Source organism: Mustela lutreola, chromosome 6, assembly GCF_030435805.1.
Source record: "Mustela lutreola isolate mMusLut2 chromosome 6, mMusLut2.pri, whole genome shotgun sequence".
Taxonomy (NCBI): Eukaryota; Metazoa; Chordata; class Mammalia; order Carnivora; family Mustelidae; genus Mustela; species Mustela lutreola.
The window spans coordinates 81,518,016-81,530,206 of NC_081295.1; the positions used below are offsets into that span (position 1 = coordinate 81,518,016).

At 40.2% G+C, this 12,191-nt stretch overlaps 1 protein-coding gene across 6 annotated transcripts in view; it reads left to right on the forward strand.

The window, feature by feature from the left end:
• The first annotated feature begins 1,097 nt into the window (after positions 1 to 1,097).
• The window catches only part of MCM9 (minichromosome maintenance 9 homologous recombination repair factor), a 91,566-nt gene continuing 80,472 nt past the window's right edge, over positions 1,098 to 12,191 (forward strand). For 5 of the 6 annotated variants that reach the window (XR_009354671.1, XM_059177717.1, XM_059177719.1 and 2 more), the window contains exons 1-4: positions 1,098 to 1,211; positions 3,570 to 3,880; positions 9,211 to 9,527; positions 10,458 to 10,539. Coding sequence is in view for 5 of the 6 variants with exons in the window: in XM_059177717.1 (XP_059033700.1) it covers positions 3,577 to 3,880; positions 9,211 to 9,527; positions 10,458 to 10,539 (703 nt within the window). In the remaining variant the exon portion in view is untranslated. Of the gene's footprint in view, positions 1,212 to 2,307; positions 2,442 to 3,569; positions 3,881 to 9,210; positions 9,528 to 10,457; positions 10,540 to 12,191 lie in introns of all 6 variants that reach the window. The other variant, XM_059177718.1, reaches the window with a different exon arrangement.

Sequence of the window (12,191 nt, forward strand, 5' to 3'; positions counted from 1 at the left end):
ACCTGTTGACAAGAAGCTGATAAGATAAACAATTGGTTAATACATATTTTATACATATTATATACAGTATTATTACAGTAAGGTGAGCTAGAGAAAAGAAAGTGTTGTGTTATTTAAAAAATCATAAGGAGGAATACCTGGCTGGCTCAGTCAGAAGATCTTGCCATGCTTGACCTCAGGGTCATGAGTTTGAGCCCCAGGTGAGGTATAGAGATTACTTAAATCTTAAAAAAAAAAAAAAAAAAATCGTAAGAGAAAATACATTTCCAGGACTGTAAAATACCCATGTATAAGTTGACCCATACAATTCAAACCTGTGTCGATGATACATGCCATCCTGGAAAAGGAAAAACTATGGAGACAGTAAATAGAGTAGTTGTTGCTACAGATTAGGTGGGAGGGAGGCATGAAGGGAGACTTTCAGGGCAGTGAGACTATTCTGCATAATACAACAATGGTGGATACATGTTACTATACTACATCTGTCAAAACCCATAGAATGTGCAACACCAAGAGCGAACAAGACCGTAAACCTTGTAGTTTGGGTGATGATGATGTTTCAGGGTATGTTCACTGTAACAAATGCACAACTCTGTTGAGTATGTTGACATGGCGGAGGCTTTGAGTGCGTGGGGAATATGGTATATGAGGGGGAGGGTTATAGTGGAAAACACAGCAGAAAATCTTTGTGACCTTGTGTTTGCCGGAGTTCTTAGCCCCAAAGCGCGAACCATCCAGGCAGCTGGTGCCCCGCACCGCTCCGCTCTCCCGGTTCCACCTGGGGCGGGAGTCTCAGCCTGGCCCCGCCCTGGACCTCCTCCGGTCCTGCCCCGGCCCTCCTGGCCCCGCCCACCGCCTCGCCCCGCCCCACCTTCTCTCGTCCCACGGCACCAGGCGGGGCGCGCGCCCGCCCGCTTCTCCACCCGGAAGAGGCACCTGAACGGCGAAGTTGAGGCGGTGCGCGGCTCGGCGTCCGTCGGGTGCGCGGGCCCGGCCGAGGAGCCGGCGCCGTGTCTATTTGGCCCAGGCGCGACGCAGATCCGTCGGAGCCTGCGCGCCCCCGCGGCCGGCGTCTCGGAGCCTGCGCGCCCACGCGCCCCGCCCCGCCCCCAGCGGCCTCCTCGAGCCCCCGCCGCCAGGCCGGAGCTTTCCGCGCCCCTTGGCCTCGGGAGCAGCGTGTCTCGGTGACTTCTGACACTTCGTGCCCGCCAGTAAGTGACAGCCGCAGCCTGGTTTCACCGTTCCTCTTATGTTTTTCTCCCCCCGTTCGTCCTAAGTCTCGCTCACATCTGTTAGTTCCCAAACTATTCAACTCCGGGATTGGTCGGGCGACCGAGCTGCCGGGTTGCCGAGCCCGGGTAATGTCAGAGTCCCGCGGAGGTTTCGTAGGGCAGGGGCTGCGCCCAGAGACGGAAGAGTGGAAAGCAGCCCTCTGAGTACAACCCGACTCCACGTTTGCCGAGCGCCCGCGGACAGCGGAGCGGGCGGGCGGGGAGGAGGTGCCTGGAAGACGCGGGCTGCGGGCGAGAGGGGCGGGCCCTAGGACGGGGCGCCGCGGGGACAGGCGAGGGGGCGGGGCTCCCGGTGGGTGTGGCGCGGCCGCTGGGCGGGCGGGGATTCCCGGTGGTCCAGCTGGAAGTGGCCGCTTGGTAGCGCTTCTGGCTCTCGTCGACGCTTCACGCGGTCCAAAGGATGAAGTAGCACGTCGTTGTTAATTTTGACCTCACTCAATAAGGAAAGGGAACTTGAAGGTTGTAGAACAATAAGGGTAGGCATGTTTATAGGGGTAACAAACTGCTTAGAGTTGAACAGTTTTGCGCAGATTTTGAAGGGGGATGCTTTTTTTTTCTTTATTCAAAGATGCCATTTCAGCAAAGACTAGGCAGAATTTAATCTGACTTTAATTTGAACCATGAACCCCGCAGCTACCTTTTTGCCCTATGTGGAGCGTCTTTTGAATTGCTCAACTTGTGGCTCCAAATGTAATACGCATTTATAGAATCTTAGAGATTCATTTGTAGCAACTCTTGGGAGTCCAGTTTTTTTATTTGTTTGTTTGTTTTAAGCAAAGGCCACGATCTGGGTATATTGTGTGATCAATTATTTCTAAGTGCTTTTTCTGCTTTACCCTTGACTGCATTTATGTTACCTAATCAAAACAAATTATCAGTGTAGTGGCCATAATTTGTTCTCACTCATTCTCCTGGTTATATGTATACCCATCTGTCAGTCTCACACTGGTGTCCTGTAATTGTGAGAATTCTTGGCCTATGACACATACCCATTTATTCCTTCTACACCTTCTAGAATAGTAGCTTCCCCAAAAGGCAAAATATTAAAAAGCCTGTGTAACACATAAGATGCTGAAATGTGAACTTCTGAAATGTGAACTTCATAAGTCATCTTCTATCGTCTGTTTGTTGGACCAAATACAATAAATGGTAGGTGAATGAAATGACAAATTAAAGCACATTTGTCCTCCAGTTCTCTGTTTCCAAACCAAATAAGTTTCTTAGATGATCGATTTCAGCCGTTTATTTGGAACTGCCCATTGCCATGTTCATGATTTCACTCCATTTAAATTTAATCCTCTCCTTGTACTCCTATTCATACTACATTTTTACCACTGTTAGGGCACTGTTTGATTTGATCTGTCTCTTGGTTCTCTTGAGGGCATTGAAGATCTTTTATTGTGCTTTTTATTTCCCAGCATGGTATACTAGTATGATAGATATCTGTCTGTATACATGAAAACAGAATGGGGGTAGGTTCTTTTAATCTGTAGGTATAAATTTAAAAAATACGTATTGCCAGAGGAATAAGATAGGTGAAGTAATGTAACATAGTATATTTATTTTCCAGTCCTAGTTATTTATCATTTAAAGACCAATTTTCCTTTTCTTTCCTCTGTTTACCTAGTTTCTTTACACTCTGGACAGCTGTTTTTGCTGAAGCCAATAGGTTTCCTAGGTTAGGAGGAGAAAATGAGAAACAAATTCACCTCAAATTGTAAATTTCTGAAGCAGATCTGTTAACTATTCAAGTCAGAACTGGCTATCCATGTATGTTCCATTTATGTAGCTGGAAACCCATGAATATGTATGTGTGTAGTGAGAGAGAATGAAAGAGAGAAAGGAGGATATGTTCTTTGTATGAAAAAAACCTAGAACTACAACACATGCAAAGAAGTAATGTTAGCCAGAAGATTGCTGTTCAAGATTTTATACCTGAACAAATGTGTATATAGAATGTGGTTAAAAATAGCATTTCATAGGGTTAATGAGGAAGTTTGGAAAAGATAAAGGAAAGCTATTGGACCATTTTGGATTTCAATGATCAGTATAAACAGAATTCTTTGGCTTTGGTTTTGCTTCACTTTCTTAATACATTTACTAAGTGACTGTAACAGGTAATTCAGATCTAATTAAGATTTTAACTCAGATAATATTTTGAGTTTATAGTGTGGCCCATAACAATTTACAACCAGTTTGTTTTGTTATTTTTTTGTTAACTTGTGTCTAAGTCACAATATCAAAGTTATAATCCAGTCTTTTTCTTTAATCACCTAGATTCAAAATGAATAGTGATCAAGTTACACTGGTTGGTCAAGTGTTTGAATCCTATGTTTCGGAATACCATAAGAATGATATTCTTCTAATCTTGAAGGAAAGTGATGAAGATGCTCATTACCCAGTTGTAGTTAATGCCATGACACTTTTTGAGACTAACATGGAAATTGGGGAATATTTCAACGCATTCCCAAATGAAGTACTAACAGTTTTTGATAGCGCTCTGCGAAGATCGGCCTTGACAATTCTCCAGTCCCTTTCTCAACCTGAAGGTGCCTCTATGAAGCAGAACCTTCATGCCAGGATATCAGGTAAATCTCTTAAGGATTTTACTGCTACTTACTCTCTAGGAACATTTTGAGAATTTTTAACACATATTGAACTCAGCACTAAGACATAATTGATATTTATACTTAAAAATATATTTATTGTGTAGTTGGTGGTCACTTTTACAGCAGAGTAATGATTTTATACTGTTCTCTGGACATTTGGAAGGCTGGGATATTATCCATGCCAACCAAGGGGAAGGAGACTGTATGGAGACAACATTATGTTAGTGTGCCCATATACATAGATCAATATGTGTGTATAAAATTTTAATTCAGAGCAGCTTTATGAGCGTTCGTGACTACTAACAGAAGAATTGATAATACCAAGAATTAGGAAAGTGGTACATTTTACCTTGTGATCTTCAAAACAATTTTAGGAAATTTACTGTTTTTATATCTCAAGTTTAGTATTATGCTGGTCACCTGTTTAGGCACTCAGTTTTTGTCGGATGAATGACAGATTAAGTATCTTAACTTTTAAGATGCTGTAGTGGAGCAATCAGCTTGTGGCAAAGCTCTGTCTTTAAATTATTGCAGATTAAGTTGGAGAACACATGTACTGTTTTGTTTAGAAATACTTTATAGTATATTTCAGAAAGGTGGGGATTTATAATCAACAACAATGCTTGCTGTAATTCGAAAAAGATGAGTCAGTATAGTAGAACTTTTTGGAGACTAAGATCCCCTCCAAAAGACCATATTTTTGATTTAATTGAAAAAGTAGTATTTATCCAGAATAAAATTAGGAATATTATAAATCTTTAAGCATTAGGACACTAGATAATCTCTTGGTAGGATCAAGAACAAATATTACTTTATAATAATGTTGCAAAAAGTTTGTTAAAAGGGATTTTAGTTAATGTTACTGAAATGGTATTTAAGAATGGTTTTAGTTTTAGGCTGTCCTTATGTTTAAATATGTTTCCATGCTTAGCTTAAATACCAAAATTTTGAATTTTGTCCGCCTAGGTGACCCTATTGGTTTCAGGTAAATTTAGCCTTCTTTTTTTTTTTCTAATTTTCTGAAAAAGTAAACTGCAAATTATGTTATTGCCATGACGCATTCATTCTACAAACATATTAAGTTCAGGCATTTGCAAGTCTTTTGGGAAACCAAAATAGTAGGGTATAGTCCCTCATCTAAAGAAGCTCAAGGTTGTAGGGGAGATAGCTATATAGTCAATTATTTAACAATGGTGTTCATATGCCCAAAGCTACATGTCTCTGTGTGCATGTTGAACATAATTGTAAAGGAACTTAGTGGCAGCTTATATGTTATGTGATGCATGCCTCACTCATGGTAGGTGCAAGATATATTAGCCCACAGAACAAGGAGTGAATTCTAGCAGATTCACTGGAGATTTTAAGAAGAGAAGGTAAGGCAGGGTTGGAGGTGTCCGGAGCAGAATGATCCAGGAATGGAAATAGTCTGGTTTTAGGTATATTGCAGCTTCATCTTGGACTCCAGGAAAGGCATTCAGTTATGAAAACAGGTTGCCTCCATGTTTCAGTCTCCTTAGGAACCTAAGACATTTTCTTGTTTGTCTTTACAGGATATACATGGCTCTTTGTCTTCTGGGATTCTTTTTTTTTTTTTTTTTAAGATTTTATTTATTTATTTGACAGAGAGAGAGATCACAAGTAGGCAGAGAGAGAGAGGTAAGCAGGCTTCCCGCTGAGCAGAGAGTCCGATGCGGGGCTTGATGTACATCACACACCACCACCACCCTTTCACTGGTAGTGTTGAAAAACATACTTAATAACATATGTAGTAAGACAGAAAATTTAAAATAAGTTGACATTTCTAGGAAAACACTGTCTTAGCATCTATTTCAGTGTTAAGATTTTGATTGTATATGGTCACTTTTGCTTAACATATGGCCTTATCTTTATATTTTAAGCTTATTTAAAGCTTATTTTAAGTTCCCTCTACCTGCCACTCCCCCTGCTTGAGCACTTGCTCTCTGTGAAATAAATTAAATAAAATCTTAAAAAAAAAAAAAAGGATTTTCTTTGGCATTTTGTACCTTTTAAAGAGTTGCCTGTTCATTAATGGTGAAAAACAAGTTTTTTAAGGGATAAATGGTGCTGCTACGGTTAAACCTCTAGGTGATTCAAGGCTTGGAAACAGATTTATATATTAATAAATTCCGAACCTAACTAAAAAAAAATAAGAGCCTTCTAGCGCTTGGGGATCTGGTCATTATACTACCCTCCCTCCCTTTATCACTCAGCTTTGTGGTTTACTCAGTCATCAGTTGATTTTATGTGTTGCCTGTGGTAGTATGCTTTTTGTTGAATGAGGTTACAATTACATGCTGTATTTAGATTCTACTGTAATGGCCCTCTTATTAAAATTCTGGTTATTATGTCATTTGGATGTATACTTTTATTCATTTATTTTTAATGATTTTATTTGTTTGAGAGAGAGCACAGAGGGAGAGTGAGAGGGAGAAGCAGTCCCCAGTGAGTGGAGAGCCTGATGGCAGGGCTTGGTTCCAGGACCCTGGGATCATGACATGAGCTGAAGGCAGGTGCTTCACCAACTGAGCCACCCAGGTGCCCCTGGATATGTTCTTTTAGAAAGAGTCCACTGGAAAGCTTTTCCGCTAAGGTCAGGAACACGGCAGGGATGTCCATTATCACCACTGCTATTCAACATAGTACTAGAGGTCCTAGCCTCAGCAATCAGACAACAAAAGGAAATTAAAGGCATCCAAATCGGCAAAGAAGAAGTCAAATTATCACTCTTCGCAGATGATATGATACTATATGTGGAAAACCCAAAAGACTCCACTCCAAAACTGCTAGAACTTATACAGGAATTCAGTAAAGTGTCAGGATATAAAATCAATGCACAGAAATCAGTTGCATATCTCTACACCAACAGCAAGACAGAAGAAAGAGAACTTAAGGAGTCAATCCCATTTACAATTGCACCCAAAACCATAAGATACCTAGGAATAAACCTAACCAAAGAGGCACAGAATCTATACTCAGAAAACTATAAAGTACTCATGAAAGAAATTGAGGAAGATACAAAGAAATGGAAAAATGTTCCATGCTCCTGGATTGGAAGAATAAATATTGTGAAAATGTCTATGCTACCTAAAGCAATCTACACATTTAATGCAATTCCTATCAAAGTACCATCCATCTTTTTCAAAGAAATGGAACAAATAATTCTAAAATTTATATGGAACCAGAAAAGACCTCGAATAGCCAAAGGGATATTGAAAAAGAAAGCCAACGTTGGTGGCATCACAATTCCAGACTTCAAGCTCTATTACAAAGCTGTCATCATCAAGACAGCATGGTACTGGCACAAAAACAGACACATAGATCAATGGAACAGAATAGAGAGGCCAGAAATTGACCCTCAACTCTACAGCCAACTAATCTTCGACAAAGCAGGAAAGAATGTCCAATGGAAAAAAGACAGCCTCTTCAATAAATGGTGCTGGGAAAATTGGACAGCCACATGCAGAAAAATGAAATTGGACCATTTCCTTACACCACACACGAAAATAGACTCAAAATGGATGAAGGACCTCAATGTGCGAAAGGAATCCATCAAAATCCTTGAGGAGAACACAGGCAGCAACCTCTTCAACCTCAGCCGCAGCAACATCTTCCTAGGAACATCGCCAAAGGCAAGGGAAGCAAGGGCAAAAATGAACTATTGGGATTTCCTCAAGATCAAAAGCTTTTGCACAGCAAAGGAAACAGTTAACAAAAATCAAAAGACAACTGACAGAATGGGAGAAGATATTTGCAAGCGACATATCAGATAAAGGACTAGTGTCCAGAATCTATAAAGAACTTAGCAAACTCAACACCCAAAGAACAAATAATCCAATCAAGAAATGGGCAGAGGACATGAACAGACATTTCTGCTAAGAAGACATCCAGATGGCCAACAGACACATGAAAAAGTGCTCCATATCACTCGGCATCACGGAAATACAAATCAAAACCACAATGAGATATCACCTCACACCAGTCAGAATGGCTAAAATCAACAAGTCAGGAAATGACAGATGCTGGCGAGGATGCGGAGAAAGGGGAACCCTCCTACACTGTTGGTGGGAATGCAAGCTGGTGCAGCCACTCTGGAAAACAGCATGGAGGTTCCTCAAAATGTTGAAAATAGAACTGCCCTATGACCCAGCAATTGCACTATTGGGTATTTACCCTAAAGATACAAACGTAGTGATCCAAAGGGGCACGTGCACCCGAATGTTTATAGCAGCAATGTCCACAATAGCCAAACTATGGAAAGAATCTAGATGTCCCTCAACAGATGAATGGATAAAGAAGATGTGGTATATATACACAATGGAATACTATGCAGGCATCAAAAGAAATGAAATCTTGCCATTTGCGACTTCATGGATGGAACTAGAGCGTATCATGCTTAGTGAAATAAGTCAAGCAGAGAAAGACAACTATCATATGATCTCCCTGATCTGAGGAAGTGGTGATGCAACATGGGGGCTTAAGTGGGTAGGAGAAGAATCAATGAAACAAGATGAGATTGGGAGGGAGACAAACCATAAGTGACTCTTAATCTCACAAAACAAACTGAGGGTTGCTGGGGGGGAGGTTTGGGAGAAAGGGGTGGGATTATGGACATTGGGGAGGGTATGTGCTTTGGTGAGTGCTGTGAAGTGTGTAAACCTGGTGATTCACAGACCTGTACCCCTGGGGATAAAAATATATGTTTATAAAAAAAAAAAAAGTAGGTATCAAAATGGAAAAATCTGGAAAGGAACATCCCCAATTCTTAATAATCATTGTATTTTATTGAAGGGATTATACTACCTATACCTGCAAACTCTTTATATATACTCCACTGTATTATGTCTCTATGCATTTAAACTTGTTCTAGTAGGGACACCTGGGTGGCTCAGTCGGTTAAGCACCTGCCTTTGGCTTAGGTAATGATTGGAGAGTCCTGGAATCAAATCCCATAGCGGGCTCTTTGCTCAGCAGGGAGCCTGCTTTCTCCTCTGCCTGCCATTCCCACTTCTTGTGCTTTCTCTCTGATAAATAAATAAAATCTATTAAAAAAATAGGAAAACTCTTTAAAAAAAAAAAAAGAAAGAAAGAGTCCAATGATCATTGTTTTTCAAAATAATCCTTTTCTCTTTTCTTGGTTGAGCTGATCTGATTTTTTTTTTTCTTAAAAAGAATTCAAATTTTTGTTCTGAAGTTACACCTTCTTCCCTAGGAAATATGAAAAGAATATATTCCATGGAGTCAAATTCCAAGATGTAAATTGATGGGTTTTTGTTGTTTCTCTCCATTAGGTTTGCCTATTTGTCCTGAGTTGGTGAGGGAGCACATCCCTAAAACCAAGGATGTGGGACATTTTTTATCTGTCACTGGGACAGTAATTCGAACAAGTCTGGTGAAGATCCTGGAGTTTGAGCGGGATTACATGTGTAACAAATGCAAACATGTATTTGTGGTCAAGGCTGACTTTGAGCAGTACTATACCTTCTGCCGGCCATCCTCCTGTCCCAGCTTGGAGAGCTGTGATTCTTCAAAATTCACTTGCCTCTCAGGCTTGTCTTCATCTCCAAGTAGGTGTAGAGATTATCAGGAAATCAAAATTCAGGAACAGGTAAATGATCAGATAAATGAGAAAAATAACAACTTTGAAGAAGGTTTTTTTCAGCTGTGGGCAAATTACCAGGACTAGGAAACCAATACAGGACTACAAATGGAACTTGTGTCTTCATACAGTATAGTTGCACATATATCAGAATACAGTCTTTAGAGACATGCAGTAATCATCTCTGTATAGAAAGCATTGGCAAAAGGGTTGTATACTGACAATAATTATGTTAAAATTAAGCGAATATTTAAAAAGTTCAAACAAGCTGTATTTAAGGGATAGGAGAAAAATTAAATGGTTTAAGTGATTGCTGAACATTGGAGTGGTCAGGATTTGGGATTTAGGCCCAATTTTATTTGCTGTGTCCAATAAGGCATACATAGACACTCTTTAATGTGTCAGAGTGTGCAAGGTTTTCCTTTACTTGCTGCTGAAACACAAAGTCGCATTCAGCATTGAGGACTCAAACTCACGTCATTCTTTATACATCATTCTTAACACATGGCCTCTATTATTAGTCCAGGATGGTAGTTACAGCTCTGTCACTGCCTTATGCTAGGCCAGGAGGAGGGAATTGGGAGGGACAGGGATCCCAATTCTTGGGACTAGAGGTTAGGAAAAAACTACATGTCTTTTAGGTAAGTAACTTTGTAATTATGTTTACTAATTGGAGTGCATGTTTATTTTGACCATCCACAAGGTAGATTATATTTGGAGATATTTTTCCATAATGGTGTTTTTATTTTACTCTGGTTTTAGTGAGTTTGTAAATGGATAATAAGCACAACTTTCAAGAAAATTCCATAAATCCCTATCATAATTAAATTAATTGTATGATAATACCAGGGAAATAGAAACAGTAATTTCAAGAACTGCTAGGCTTCTATTAAGCATGTATTTAAGCATACTCAGTATGTGTTTGCTTTTCCTTGCTAGGTGCAAAGGCTATCTGTTGGAAGTATTCCACGATCTATGAAAGTTATCCTGGAAGATGACTTAGTAGACAGCTGCAAATCTGGTGAGAATTAGCTTTTGCTAGCTTATATAAGATGTCCTAAAGTACTGATTAGGAAAAAACTACTTTTTATTTTCCCAAGAGCACTGGGAAGTGAGTGTGAAGGCTTAATTGCTCATCTTGAGAATAGAAACTCGCGTGGAGGTGGGAGGTGATGCATAATAGGAACAAATCTGGCTTAGCATTCCTATCCAGTCACTTGTTTTATAAGTGAAGAACCCAACTTGCCCAGGGTCACCTGGAGAGTTAAGTAGCAGAACTAGAATATGCACACAGATCTATTGACTTTTGTCCAGGTTGTTCTTTTCAGTGTATCCTTGCTTAACAGCAGCAACTTTAAAAATTGTAGTAGATTTAGCCTTTGGTTAAATAAAATGCATCAGATAGTATGACTGTGTCAGATGTTACTGTACTCTTCTTGCTATCTAGAAGAAAGTAGGTGATTATTCCTTTCTTCTCTGTGCTGGTGACACCCCTATAGGAGTCACATTGACTTTGTCCTCTGAGGGATCTCAGTGTTTCTCTTGGCCAATTGCCCAAATTGGAAAGGAACTTAAAACCATACTGGAAAGAACTGTAGGTGTTTAGCATAGAGAAGCCTCAGGAAGGACATGACAGCCAACTTTTCATTAATTGGAAGGTTGTCATACAGAAATGGAATTACTGTTACAGAAGATACTTTTGGGTTTCAGTAGGCTGAAGCTCCAGGAAGGTACATTTTGACTCAATATCTAATAATATAAGGGGTTCACCATGGGACTCAGATGATGGTGAGTTTCTTTTCCCAGAGATAGTCAAGCATAGGGTGTACAGCATCTTGGTAGTGACTTAGGTCTCATGATGGCAGTTGGTCTGGATGATCTACAATGTTTCGCAAAACAAAGACTGTGAGCCTCAGAGCTGTTCTGGAAATCTGAGGGCTCCAGAAGGGGTTAGTGCAATGTCATCTTGGTTATATTTTGATTTTGAGGCTAATCAGACCACTCATAGCTTTCTTTTGCCCTGTCTCAACTCATCTTGCTGCTCTTGTTCTCATTGGGGAGCCTGGGAAAAATCAAACTTTAAAGTTTTTGTGGAAAAGGGCACCTGGGTGGCTCTGTCAGTTGAGTGTCTGAGTCTTGGTTTCAGCTCAGGTCATGATCTCATGGTTGTGGGACTGAGCCTGTGTCAGGCTCTCTGCATAGGGCAGAGTCTGCTGGAGATTATCTCCTTTGCCCTCCCCCCCGTTCCTCCCACTGCTTATGCTCACTCTCTCTTTCTCTAAAATAAATAAATCTTAAAAAAAAAAAAGTATTTGTGGAAGGGTACATGTATAGAATGGAAGTGTTCTACATTGAATTTTAAAATTACTGTTTTTATAAATAATATAGTAGGTAGAGACGAATTTTATTGGAAAAATTAATAAGAGGTTTTGTAAATCAGCAGTGCTACTCAAGAGAGTACTCTAAATTTTTTTTTTTTAAAAAGTACTCTCTTCTGCAATAGCCACTTTTATTTTTTTTTATTTATTTTTTTTTATTTGACAGAGATAACAAGTAGGCAGAGAGGCAGGCAGAGAGAGGAAGGGAAGCAGGCTCTCCCCTCAGCAGAGAGCCCAATGGGGGGCTTGATCCCAGGACTCTGGGATCATGACCCCAGCCAGACTTTTTAACCCA